Source organism: Aquarana catesbeiana, linkage group LG07 (assembly GCF_042186555.1).
Source record: "Aquarana catesbeiana isolate 2022-GZ linkage group LG07, ASM4218655v1, whole genome shotgun sequence".
NCBI lineage: Eukaryota > Metazoa > Chordata > Amphibia > Anura > Ranidae > Aquarana > Aquarana catesbeiana.
Window position 1 is genome coordinate 30,629,557 of NC_133330.1, and position 14,771 is coordinate 30,644,327.

At 40.6% G+C, this 14,771-nt stretch overlaps 1 protein-coding gene across 1 annotated transcript in view; it reads right to left on the bottom strand.

Moving 5' to 3' along the window:
- Positions 1 to 405: 405 nt before the first annotated feature.
- KBTBD12 (kelch repeat and BTB domain containing 12) overlaps positions 406 to 14,771 on the bottom strand; it is a 130,512-nt gene continuing 116,146 nt past the window's right edge. Inside the window, exon 6 of the mRNA XM_073591362.1 lies at positions 406 to 953. Within this exon, the coding sequence (XP_073447463.1) occupies positions 784 to 953 (170 nt within the window). The 3' untranslated portion in view covers positions 406 to 783. The remainder of the gene's footprint in view (positions 954 to 14,771) is intronic.

Consider the following 14,771-nt stretch of genomic DNA (forward strand, 5'->3'; position numbering starts at 1 on the left):
AATGAATGCCGCATCTAAACAAATTGAATGGAACAAATTAATAATAAATAATAATAATAAAAAGTTTTTTTTATTATTGTTATTTATTATTATTAATTTGTTGTGTTCCATTCATTTAGATACGGCATTCTTTATTTCGGATAATGCGTAACTTCGGATAAATTCCTATTCGTTACGTTCACTAACAGCCAAATTTGAAAGGAAATTCCAATACCTATATTTTAATAGTTAGTTATTATTTCAGATTTTCGAATTTTCGGATTTTCGAATTTTCAGATTTTTGAATTTTCAAATTTTCAGATTTTCAATTTTTTGAATTTTCGAATTTTCGATTTTTTGAATTTTCGATTTTTCGATTTTTCATATTTCTGATTTTTCGATTTTTCATATTTCTGATTTTTAGATTTTTCATATTTCTGATTTTTAGATTTTTCATATTTCTGATTTTTAGATTTTTCGAATTTCCGAATTTACAAATTTTCAAATTCGAATATACAAATATTTAAAAAAATTAGTTAAACAGGTTTTTGTTATTTCGTTTCCAAATTACCGAATTTGTCAAAATTTGTTAAAAAACGAATTCGGAACGAAACGATTTGCACATGTCTACCCCATTTATCAAAATGCCTGAAAGAGGAACTGTCTGTGTTGTCTAGAAATGAACCGCTATGTTTTCCAAGGAAGGACAGGAAAATGTTCAGCTCCAGAAACACTTTGGTAATGAGGAATACTCGTTAAGAACGTCAACCCTCGTAATGCGCCACGATGTGCTGATCTGTGAGATCACCTCTCCATCAGATCCCGCGGAGGCGGGAGGAGGTCTCGCGGGTTTAGACGGGCCACCAGGCAGACGTCGTACGAATCGTGCATGGGGGCCCTGGTGCAAACCACATTCCATTGGTTCTCCCACGGGTCCAGCTCTAGAATTTCCTTCGTGATCACTTCGTGGCGATCTGAAACATAAAAATACAATGACTGCCTTGTTTTCGAAGGCATTGCTAATTAGAAAAAAAAAGCAGAGCAGGAAAGTACTAAGAAACAGCAACAATAAATTCAGAAATATCAAATCACGTACGTGTACGTAATTTGGCGCAGCGGGGCCGCCCTCCCGCTGTATAAGTGTGGTGGGCAGTCCTAAAGCGGTTAGGCTTGCCTTGTAATTTATGGACTCTTTAAAGGTATATAAGGTGTAAAGGTTGGTGTTGCGCAGACTCTTGAAGTGTATAAAGTGTATCGCAAACTATGTTAGATATTAAATACCATTAGAAGGATATAAATAAATTGTACAAACTCATAAAACATATAGAGTGCTTCACATAGTGTAGTCCTTTGCAGAAAAATAATAAAATAAAGTAAATAGTAGTTCGTTCTCCAACTGTGATGTGCCAAATACAATCACTATTTTGCAAATAAAGTGCTGTTTTCCTGCATATATACAGCTGAATAAGTGTGCTTTTAGACATGTGCAATTCGTATCCTTCCAAAGTAGTTTTTTAACGAATTTCGACAAATTCATTAATTCGGAAATTAAGGAAGAAAAAAAAAGTTTAACAAATTTTTCCGAATGTTCATAAATTCGGATATTTGAACATTTATAAATTCGTAAATTCGAAAATTCTAAATTCGGAAATCCAAAAACCCGAAAATTTGAAAATCTGAAATAATAACGAACTAATAATAACTTAACTATTACTAACTATTAAATTGTAGGTATTGGAATTTCCTTTCAAATTTGGCTGTTAGTGAACGTAACGAATTCAAATTTATCCAAAGTTTCGAATTATCAGAAATAACGAATGCCGCATCTAAACGAATGGAACGTAACAAATTAATAATAATAAACAATAATAATAATAAAAGCTTTTTATTATTATTACTATTTATTAATTCATTCTATTCCATTTGCTTAGATGCGGCATTCGTTATTTCGAATAATTCCTAACTAATAACTCTACCTGAAGTGCAGCAGTGAGCAGTAAAAGGCATATACAATAAATCTCCGATGTTATACTGTCAGAGTGCCCGGTGGCTATGCCAGGCCTTCAGCCCATCTGGTAATCACTGCCATGAAGGGGTCAAGGAAAGATATAGAGAAATATAAATGTTTACCTAGCACAGCAGGTGCCTATTGATTGCAGTGGGAAGGGTATTTGCATTGCATGTTGCTAGCATTTTCCATCTCCATAACTCTTCTATAGGAAAAAGTCTCCCTGTATGCCAACTGCACTAATACAACACCCAAACTAAAGAACATGCTAGTACACCTCACACAGACCCCGTATTATACATGTGCAATAGTTTTCGTTTCATTCGTTTTTTTTTTTTCGGGTCATTTGTTATGATCGCAAATCAAAAATTCGAAAATTCGTAATTTCGAAAATTTGAAAAAATCCAAAAGAAAATCCGAAAATTTTAAAGAACAAAAATCCGAAAATTCTAAATAATAATAACTAACTAATAATAACTACTTTAGCTATTAAATTATAGGTATTGGAATTTCTTTTCAAATTTGGTTGTTAGTGAACGTAACGAATACGAAATTATCCATAGTTACGAATATTCCGAAATAACGAATGCCGCATCTAAACAAATTGAATGGAACAAATTAATAATAAATAATAATAATAAAAAGTTTTTTTTATTATTGTTATTTATTATTATTAATATGTTGTGTTCCATTCATTTAGATACGGCATTCTTTATTTCGGATAATGCGTAACTTCGGATAAATTCCTATTCGTTACATTCACTAACAGCCAAATTTGAAAGGAAATTCCAATACCTACAATTTAATAGTTAGTTATTATTACAGTGGAACCTTGGTTAACGAGTAACGCGTTTAACCAGCATTTTGAAAGACAACCAACTTTTTTTTTTTTAATTCTGACTCGGTTTGCAAGCAGAATTCAAGCTAATGGGGTGTGCAGTACCGCATTTGGCCAGAGGTGCGGGGGCACCGGTGACACTCGGAACGGTTCGGAAATACTCGGAAATACTCAGGAACACACGGAAAAACTCAGTTCCCGAGTGTTTCCGAGCCTTTCCGAGTTCAGCCGAGTTGTCCCTGAGTATTTCCGAGGCTCTCCGGCGCCCCCCAACCTCTGGCCACATGCGGTATTGCATGCAATAGAAGTCAATGCGGAACAAATTATCTTCGTTTCCATTGACTTCTATGGGGAAACTCGCTTTGATATGCGAGTGCTTTGGATTACAAGCATTCTCCTGGAACGGATTATGCTCATAATCCAAGGTTCCACTGTAGTTAGTTATTTATTCTTTTGAATTTTGGATTTTCTTTCTTGTTTTCGGATTTTCAAATTTACGAATTGCAATCATAACGAATCACCCGAGAAACAAAAAAAAACAAAAAACAAATGAAACGAAAACAAACTAATTTTTTGGCAGTGCACATGTCTAATCTCTACCCTTCTAGAACTCTCACCTCCCACGCTCTCCCACGCTCACTCCACATGTTAGGGTAAAAGAAAGTATCCCCCCCATGGTGTAGTATTTTAAAAGAAATGATTTTTATTTAAAATAGTATCTCTTACATATAAAAACGCTCTGTGCTGTGTTAACACAGTGACTTGCCAGTCTCTTGCATCACTTTCGATCCAGAATGCCCTACGTGTTTCGTCACGGCACGTGACTTCATCAGGTCCCTACTATTTACTTTATTTTATTATTTTTCTGCAACGGACTACACTATGTGAAGCACTGTATCTGTTTAGGAGTTTGTACAATTTATTTATATCCTTCTAATGGTTCTTAATATCTAACATAGTTTGTGATACACTTTATACACCTCAAGAGTCTGCTCAACACCAACTTTTAGGCTGGGTTCACACTATTGTGAATTGGATGTTGGTTTCCCCGCATCCAATTCGCATGTCAGGAGATTGTGACCGGCTCTCTACGGAGCCGGTTCTCACATTTCCGGTGCAAATTGCAGACGAGTCCTGTGCGTCTTCTGGTCCGTTTCAGGTCCAAATGCAGCCAAAAATTCAGACCGAAATCGGACCTAAAACAGTGAACGGGGAAGCACCAGACCCCTGCTGTGAGCCGCATGCGTGCTGCGGTGTGAACCCACCTTATATTGTCTTTAATTTGTGGGAATACAATTAGGTGGATGCAGCAGCTCATTCATCATTTTATTATTTACACAGCAATTAGGCGATTCACTTTGAGGCTCCATGCACACTGAAGCTCATAAACGGCTGTTTTTGGGAGTTTGGGTGTTTTTTTTAACAGCCCATAAACTCCCTTCTATGTTATCCTATGTGTCCATGCACACATGGACATTTTTGGATGTTTATCAGCAGTGGAGTTTATGGCCTGGTTTCTGAAACGCCATAAAATCGCATTCAGGAGTCGTTTTTCTGGCCACAAAAAATGCCAAACGCTCATAAACGCTGATAAACGTTGATAAACGCTCAAAAATGTGGCTCACCAGCGTTTTTTAATGTTTTTGATCCATTGAAAAAAAAAAAATAAAAAATATATATATGTATTTAAAAAAAAACGCTATTGCAAAAACGTTAAAAAACTTTGAAAGACCCTGCAAAGCTACTGGCGTTTTTATAACGTTATTTTAACGTCCAGTGTGCATGGAGCCTGAGTGTTACAGCATTGTTTCATTACTTTTATTTTTTATTTCTACTTATACTCATAAATTTATATAAAGATATAAATAAGGGGTGAAACAACACAATATGCTTTGAATTATTGGTGGGATATTTTGGTGCCATAGAACCCGGTCTGCACTAATTCCTGTAGCGGAAGGTCTACAAAGGGTGAAGGAATATAATATTTATAAAACACATTTTTAGTTATATTTAAAACAATTTTAAACACAGTAAATGATGGCAGGAAATGTTTTTCTGCTTTAAGTAGCAAACTCCGGGCTCTGCTAGGATAGAAGACGTCGCCCTTCTCCCGGCAATGTGTAGGCAGATGTATGGAGCCAGGTGTGTTTGTAGAGCTTGTTAAAAAGCAGAAATAAAATTTTAATTGTGCTAAGATTAGAACACTCCGCGTTCATTTATCTAAACATTATCTCCCAATTATTTGCCTTGTTTGGTATTATCGGCATACGGAAAGCTCTCTGACTACACGACTACATCTGACATGCTGCTCAGACCACAGGGCTTTTCTTAAAGAGGACCTTCAGTCATTTTTTCATCTATTAGGCTCGACTCACATCTATGCATGTTGCTTTTGAGCGTTTCTGCAGTGCTTTTTGTGATGCTTGCTGCATTTTTGGACACGAGTTTTTACCGCGATTTACATTTTTTCTTTTTTCTTTTTTTTATACTGTATATAGCTGATTGCTAAGGAGGGGGCCGAGAAGCTGGCCGCCCCATCCTTAACAACCGATGAGTTATCAGCTGTCAGCAGGCTTCCCCGCTGAATGTAAAAAAAAAATTGCCGGCTAAAAAAAAAATTGGGTCTAGTATGGATTTGGAGGGGAATCCCATGGCAAAAAATAAATAAATGGCGTGGGGTTTAGATGCGGCATTCGTTGTTTCCCAAAATCCATACCAGACCCTTATCCGAGCACGCAGCCCGGCAGGTCAGGAAAGGGAGGGGACGAGCGAGCACCCCGCCCTTGCTGAACCATACCAGGACGCATGCCCTCAACATGGGGGGGTGGGTGCTTTGGGGCGGGGGGGGCGCACCTTGCCCCCATGTTGTTGGGGATAAGGGCCTCTTCCTGACAACCCTTGCCCGGTGGTTGTCAGGGTCTGCGGTGCGAGGGGCTTATCAGAATCTGGAAGCCCCCTTTAACAAGGGGCCCCCCAGATCTCGACCTCCCCCCCTATGTGAATGAGTATGGGCTACAATGTACTCCTACCCATTCACCAAAAAAAAAGTAGTGTAGTGTGAAAAAATACAGTAGACAGTTTTTGACAAGTCTTTTATTAAAAATATCTTCTTCTTGCCCGCTTCTTCCTCCGGTCTTCCACCATCTTCTCCCACATCTTCCTCCTCTGGGCTTCTCCTCCTGCTGTTTCTTCATTCTTCTGTCTTCTTTGTCCGGTGTTCTTCTTTCTCTGCCACCGATGACCCTCCTCTGGTGCTGCGTCCCGCTGATCTGTCCGCACCAATGTCAAGCATGTCTTAGATAACAATGGGGGCGTGGCCACTGGATGATGTCATCCGGAGGCCCTGCCCCCTTGTGACGTCATGGACCCATCATGCCCCGGGCGGCGATGCCACAAGGGGGCGGGGCCTCCGGGTGACATCATCCGATGGCCATACACCACTGTTTATCTATTTCATGGATTTATATACATTTATATATTCCAAATTCCCGATAAGCCCCGCACCCGCAGACCCGACAACCACCATGCAAGGGTTGTCAGGAAGAGGCCCTTGTCCCCGTTTACATGGGAGCAAGGTGCTTTGGGGCGGGGGGGTGTAGAGCCCCCCCTACCCCAAAGCGCCCATCCCCCCAAGTTGAGGGCATGCGGCCTGGTGTGGTTCAGGAGGGGGGGCGCTCGCTCGTCCCCTCCCTTTCCTGCCCTTCTAGGCGGCATGCTCGGATAAGGGTCTGGTATGAATTTTGGGAGGGACCCCCACACCATTTTTAAAAAATATTTTGGCGTGGGGGGTCCCCTCCGAATTCATATTAGACCCAAGGGCCTGGAATGGACCTGGGGGGGACCCCACGCTTTTTTTTTTCCACAATTTTTTTTTTAGCTGGCAATGGCTTCCTGCCCCCTCTTTAGCAACCAGTTATATACAGTGAATGTACAGCTAAAAAAAAAAACACAAATCGCGGTAAAACATGGTAAAAACGCGGTACTTGCGTTTTGGATGCGGGTATGTTTGAAGTCTATTACATGCAAAATGCTGCATTTTGCGGGAAAAAAGTCCCCGACCCTTTCCAAAAACGCAGAGGCACAAAAATGCATTAAAAAAATTCCCTGCATTTCTGCAAAATGCATCAAAAAATGCATTAGTGTGAAATAAGCCTTAAATCTTCTGTCCTTGTTGTTTTAACTTTGGATAGTACATTTTTTTTTCTGCCAGTAAATCCCTTATACAGCCCACTTCCTGTTTCTTGTCTGGTCATTAGCCTAGGCTTATGACATCATGTACAGCTCTCTCTCTCTCTCTCTCTCTCTCTCTCTCTCTCTCTCGTGAGAGTTTGCCAGGAAAGGAGGGGGGGATGAGTCATAAGAGGGCCAATGAGATCTGCAGGGCTGGAGGTGTGCCTCTGTGTGTCCGTGTAAATTCAGGAAGTGAACAGGCAACAGCGTCAGCTGCCCACAGTTAAAATGGTTGCAGCCAGACTCAGTGGATGGAGATTTCTGCAGCATATTTGGCAAAGTACAGAATCGCAGTATATATGAAATAATATGCAAAGTGGTTGGAGGGAAGCTTCAGAATGGCAAAGATGTTTTTATTACAAATTATGTGAGCAGACTGCGGTTCCTCTTCAAGGCTGGATTCACACCTGTGCATTTTTAGTGCTTTTTGCATTTTGTACTACAGTCCATTTCCTATGGAACACTTTCTGTAGTGCAAATCTGCAAAATGCAAAAAGCACTAAAAATGCATAGGTGTGAATCCAGCGTAAGTCATGAAAAAGTTATTGTTGAATATACAGGCCCGTGGCAGGTAAAGTTAAAATTTCCCTGGTCAATAGGGGTTGTGCAGGTATATACGGAGCTGAACTGGTTAAATATTCAGAAGTCAGCATTTTTTTTTATGAAGCCTGGTAAGTATTGAGTGTGTTTATTCTCCTTCTAATCAATAAATCTTTGTTTTCACTACCATTGGATCTGTGTTCAGTGACCGGTGAACATAGGTCGAGTCAACCTACCATGGCAACCATCAATCCTTCATTCCCTGACCAAACAAGTTCCAATTGTTCTTTCCTAGTGATTATCTGTGTCAGTCGATATGAAGAATGGGCACATACAGAAAATCCAACCTTTGAAACGGGCTAAAAACGACTGGGGACACAGAAGGGTGGACAAGGTGCCTGAAAAATAGAATCAACTTTTGCACTTTGCTTTTTAGAAACAGAGGTCAGACATAATGCACAGTAGCTAAAATATAATATATTTCAGTTCAGCACTCTTTAGATGTAAAGCCTGGATTTGTTCTATTTTTTTCCTGCAGGCAGGTACAGAAAAAAAAAAAAAACATTGATCCTGCCAGAAAACCAGTGTCCTCATCACTTCCTGGGCACTGAACTGAAGGAGGTGTTTGTAGTTGAAGATCAGGGCAGAACGACAACACTGCTCCTCCAGAGATACAGTGTAGGGAGTGTGCGTTGTCACCCTAAGACAGGAAGTGTGTTACAGGCAGGATCACCAGTTGAAATAAAAGGCAATTCAAAAATTAAAAAATTCATGCTCTTGCCACATATACAGGCAGATAGTATATGACATTTGTTTTTTGTTTTTACTGACTAGCCACAGAATATACTGCGGCAGGTTGGCTCTATTGCGCAAAATGACATACCTGTGCGTTGCTTAATGCAATAGATACGCCGCAGATCGGGCAGACTCAATTTTGCTGCACAGGGAGGCAGAACGGGGCTCTGCCTATGTAAACAAGGCGGATCCCTGTTCTGACAACATGGCGATCTGCTGTTCCTAGTGATCAGGAACAGCGATCTCTGTGTTGTCCCAGTGAACCCATCCCCCACACAGTTAGAACACTCCCAGGGAACACAGTTAATCCCTTGATCGCCCCCTAGTGTCAACACATTCCCTGCCAGTGACATTTATACATTGATCAGTGCATTTTTTTTAGCACTGATCACTGTATTGGTGTCACTGGTCCCCAAAAAATGTCACTTGGGGTCAGATTTGTCCGCCGCAATGTCGCAGTCCCGCTAAAAATTGCAGATCGCCACCATTACCAGTAAAAACATTAAAAAAAAAATAAAAGTCCATAAATCTATCCTCTAGTTTTTAGACGCTATAACTTTTGTACAAACCAATCAATATACGCTTATTGCGATTTTTTTTTACCAAAAATATGTAGAAGAAAAAAATATCGGCCTAAACTGATGAATAAATTAGTTTTTTTTTTATATATATATATATTTTTGGATATGTATTATAGCAGAAAGTAAAAAATATATATATTTTTTTTAAATTGTCTGTCTTTTTTTGTTTATAGCGCAAAAATAAAAATCGCAGAGGTGATCAAATACCACCAAAAGGAAGAGTTATTTGTAGGAAAAAAAAGGACATCGATTTTGTTTGAGTACAGCGTCGCACGACTGGGCAATTGTCAGTTAAAGCGACGCAGTGCCGTATCGCAAAAAATGGCCTGGTCATTAAGGGAGTAAATCCTGAAGTTGAGGTCTAAGGGCCGGGTTGAGGTTTGTTAAAAATTTAAAACACCCTGGGACCATGACAGGGCCAAGCAAAACTGATTTAACATGCTGGAATGTTAAGGGTGGGACGGTGTAGTAGATATTCTACTTTTGTAGTTCTCCCTAGTTCAACCATCCTCAACCAGGGTTCCATGGAATCCTAGGCCTCCTCTAGAGGTTACTGGGAGTTCCTTGAGCCATGGCTGAATCCCATTTGATGGTACCTTCATCGTACCATGGGCAATACCACTTGGCAGGGCCAGCTGTGTGACACCATGATCTTTTCAGCTGTCTGAAAGGGTGTTTTTTTGACCACCACTGCAAAAAGGGAGGGCATTCTTTCCACCTACCGTCAACGTAAGGGACATTTTTCCCAGTGAGCCCCAATGAATTTGATTTAGCAGGGGCTCCATGAGAATGGAAAAGTATTTTAAGGGTTCCTCTGGTGTAAAGAGGTTGAGAAGGGCTACCCTATTTACTGTAAATTAATGTTTTCTTAGTTTGAAGGTTTAATTGTCTACATTGAGATTTATTCCCCATAAGTCATTATTTTTCACTGCTCTTTTACTTCTCTTATTGTATCTTTTTTTCTTTATTGTGTCTCTAAATACCCCACTGAGCCAAGATTACGTGCAGTCAATGTGTTTTCATCACCCTGAGTCATTATAAGTATAGCCTACAAGTTTTATTTTAGTTTGAAGGTCTAATTGTCTACATTGGGATTTGTTCCCCATAAGTCCAATTTTTCCACTACTCATTCACCTCTCCTATTGCTTCTGCCTATTAATGCCCGACTTATCCCAGATCACATGTGGGCAATGTGTTTTCATCACCCTGCGTCTCTAAACGTATACAAGTTTTATGTTGCTTTGAAGGTTTAATTGCATACATTGGGATTCATTCCCCATAAGTTACACTTTTTCACTACTCTCCTATTACCTCTGCCTATTTTTTTATTGACTCACTGATCCCAGATGGTGTGCGGTCCTTGTGTTTTCATCATCTTGGGTCATTAAATGTACACAAGTGACCGCTGTACCTTGTTGACTGAAATAAACACAGCTGTCACCAAGTATACTCCGGGGACACCGACTTCAAGAAAATGGAGGTTGTAAAGTCGTCTACAATCTCAAGGTTTATACTTCTCAATGCCTTGGTGCTAAAAGTTCACAACCAAATGATTTAATTGCAATAAAATAAGATTTAGAGCCGGTCAACTAGTCTCAAATCTATGCAATTGTAGCGCTACTTTCATAGGAGCTGCTGTAAATTTACCGGTTCTTCCCCAGTATCAGTGAAGAGGCAGTCAGGCACACAGCAACAGCCCATTTTGGCTCAATAATCAGTCTAGGGAGTGTCTCTTTTATTGTTGAAGAACTTGGATGAGGTGTAGAATTATATGGTATATTTCAGATTCACTGAATATTTACACTTAACTTTTTGCCGAAATGAGTCCCCTTCTAGAAACTGTCCTAGTCAGGAATACTACTGGCTCCTCTACCCAAGGGATACAGCACACAGTCACAAGAACCCTGAACTCAGGTCTGCACTCACAATGTTACAGGATTTCCAGGTGCCTCCTTCCAGTATCCACTGGACACTCTTCAGTGAGGGAGATTAGTGCTTACAATGCCACAGGACAGCCAGACTCTTTCTTACTTCCACCGGGCACTCTTCAGTGAACTCTCCAGAGCAGGTTTTTAGATGAGAGTTCCCTTGACTGGCTTCCAAAATTGGATGTTTAGGTGTAAGCCCCCCAGCTATGCCACAGCTGGGACCTCGATGAAGATAAACTGGGATCGGGAAGTTGCTGCAGAAGGTTTAGCAACCCCCCCATGCCCCCCCACCCAAATGGTTGGATTTCCTCCAACAGGGAGAAGAAGGAGAGAGCCCCTGCTGTTCTAAGTTTCAGACTAATTATACTCCTTCTTACTTTTACTGGGCACTCTTCAGTGAGCTCTCCAGAGCAGGTTCTTAGATGAGTTCCATTGACTGGCTTCCAAAATTGGATGTTTAGGAGTAAGCCCCCCAACTATGCCACAGCTGGGACCTCGATGAAGATTAGCTGGGATCGGGAAGTTGCTGTAGAAGGGTTAGCCACCCCCCATGCCCCCACCCAAATTGTTGGATCTCCTCCAACAGAGAGAAGAGGGAGAAAGACCCTGCTGTTCTAAGTTTCAGACTAATTATACTTCTTTTTACTTTTACCGGGCACTCTTCAGTGAGCTCTCCAGAGCAGGTTCTTAGATGAGAGTTCCATTGACTGGCTTCCAAAATTGAATGTTTAAGCGTAAGCCCCCCAGCTATGCCACAGCTAGGACCTCGATGAAGATTAGCTAGGATCGTGGGATCGGGAAGTTGCTGCAGAAGGGGTTAGCTACCCCCGACCCCATGCACACACACACCCACTCAAATGGATGGATTTCCTCCAACAGATAGAAGGGCAGGGGCTCTCTCCCTCTTCTAAGTCAAAAGCAATCAACAACTGCTCCATTGTTTACAAAGGAGCCAAAAATAACCATACCTCCCAACATTTTGAGATGGGAAAGAAGGACACCTACTAACAAACATATACAGGCATAGGACACACCACCACACACCCTTAAAGGAGAATTAACAAAAAAAAAAGGTTAATTAAATCCACAAGGGCTTTTTTTACCACTACTACCACTATTAGTTTATATTATCTTTTAAAATTTACAAATGGAGCAATTTAGAATTTGGATGAAAGGTTTAGCACTGGGAAACACTTTTTGAAAGATAAAAAGTGCATTTTATATACAACTATATAGATCAGACCAAAATGAGGGACAAATGAGGAGGAAAGAGGGACAGAGGGACATTGCTCCAAATCAGGGACAGTCCCTCGAAATCAGGGACAGTTGGGAGCTATGAATAACTAAATTTATGTAATATCTCAGCAACCTACCTAAGAGGGTGCTACACAGTTAAAACATTTCTTTTAATTAAAACCTCATGGTAAAACAAGTAGTCGATTTAGTGGCACATGCAAATGAAGTTACATCCAAACATAGACTTTCCCTGAAAAGGTCCAACTTGGCTCTGCTGGCTCCTGAACTACCCAATAGGTCACTGAGTCCATCCATAACATAACTCATAAAGGACCAATAACCAAGGATCAGCATGAATAAATATCCTGTTAGTGATTAATACTTCCAGGAAACATACAAATCTGTGTTAAAAAGTTTATTTTACCTTAATTTGAAGTTTATAAAATCCACAGAAAGCTCCTGGACAGGGCTACAGACACTGGTCACATATTTTTGTTGCAAGCAACTCTCATGCATCAATACATGGCTGAGGCTGAAGTGAGCTTAGAGAGAGGGTGTGCCCATGGCCGAATCAGGGCCTACATTTATGCATGCTTAGAGTTAGTGAATGCTATTCAGAGGGTGAGGATACTAGCTGTAATTTGTCTCATGGAGTAGCCAACCTCACAATGGCAGGAAAAACTTGCAAAGATATGTTCAACGATCACAAGTCCATAATACTAGGTCACCCTCCGGGAAAGCCAGGTGCCAAAAGCTAGACAGGGGCTCTTCCTATACCCAAAATTGCCATTGTATTCTGTAGCTTTACTGATCTGGGCAGATAGACATAGGGATTGATTCACTAAAACTGGAGAGTGCAAAATCTGGTGCAGCTGTGCATAGTATCCAATCAGCTTCTAACTTAAGCTTGTTTAATTAAGCTTTGACAGAAAAAAAGCCTGGATGCAGAGCTGCACCAGATTTTGCACTCTACAATTTTAGTAACTGGACCCCATAGAGTGTCTGGGACCTATTTTTCAAAATTTGTGGGTGAAATGCATCAAAAAATAGGGTCCCAAGCTAGGACTCTATATCTTTCTGTTCAGATTAATAAAGTTGCATCCATGTTGCTGGCTTTTTCTTCCAGGATAAAAGGCATAGCTTTCCCATTTGGGAATGGCTGATTACAGGCCATTAAAGGGCAATGAAACCATGTTTTCACCATACACCAACCCTTCTAAAAATGTTAGTTTCCTGGCCATCATTTCCCCCCTCTGAATTCAATACTCTGAATTGCTGACAAATTTGTAGATAAGAATTTCTTACTTTCCCGATCTCTATACTTGTTCTAGGTAAATTACTCCGGAAATCCTGAAGTTAGAGGATCAATATAACAGCCTGGGACTTTCCAAAGCAGACAAGCAAAGACAGCTCCAATATTTCTTCCATGACTGGTATAATTATATAGCAGGTCATGCAATGGGCTAAAGTTGCTTCGTAGTAAATGGAAATAGAGCATTCAATGTTTGGAATTTTGTTCAGATACTCAGTCCTTATATGTTACTAAACTGTATTATTAGTTCTTTAACACTGTATGGCTGCCAGGTGTTATTTGACATCTGACCTTCACACCCATTTAAGCTTGTTATACATTTTATTTCAAAACCATGGGGATTAATATAGAGTTTCTCCCCCTAACATCATCACCACCATTATAGATGTAACAGCCTCTGCTCATCTGGAAAGGTTTTCTACAAGATTTTAGAATGTGTCTGTGGGAATTTGTGACCATTTATCCAAAACAACATTTGTGAGGTCAGGTACTGATTGGATGAGAAGACCTGTTCACCCCAAATAAGTAAGGTAGGGTTAAAGTCAGGGCTCTGCGCAGGCCACTTAAGTTCCTCCACATCATCTATTCTCAACATCTTTACTCCATAGGAACCACTTAACGATTTTCAGGTCTCAAGGAACCCTTGCTAAACCCAATTCATCAGAAGTCAAGTTCCTCCACATCAGCTATTCTCAACCTCTTTACGCCATAGGAACCACTAAACTATTTTCAGGTCTCAAGGAACCCTTGCTAAACCCAATTCATCAGAAGTCAATAGCAAAAATGCCTCTTACAATGGTGGTCAGTAGGAAGAATACAAACCCAACAGTGGTGATCAGAATTCCACTCTTACAGACAGCTAAAAAGATAATTGCCATTATGCTGCTGGCTTTGCCAAATGGTGATGGTCCTGGAATTCTGCGGGCACCATCAAATTGAAGGTCAATCAGCCACAGCTCAAGGAACTGCTAGCAACCTCTAGAGCAGTGGTCTCCAAACTGCTGCCCAAGGGCCAGTTGCAGACCTTTGATTGACTCTATGTGGACCTTGGGACACTATTCCTCCAAATGACACCAATAATGAGGCACCATTCCTCTCACTGACACCATTAATGGGGCACTATTCCTCCCACTGACACCATCAATGGGGCACTGTTCCTCCCACTGACACCATCAATGGGGCACTTTTCCTCCTGCTAAGACCAATGATGGGGCACTATTCCTCCCACTGACACTGTTGATGGGACACTAGTCCTCCCATTGATACCAACCATAGAGTACTACTCACACTGGCCACAGTCTGGCCCCCTAAAGCCTGAAAGACA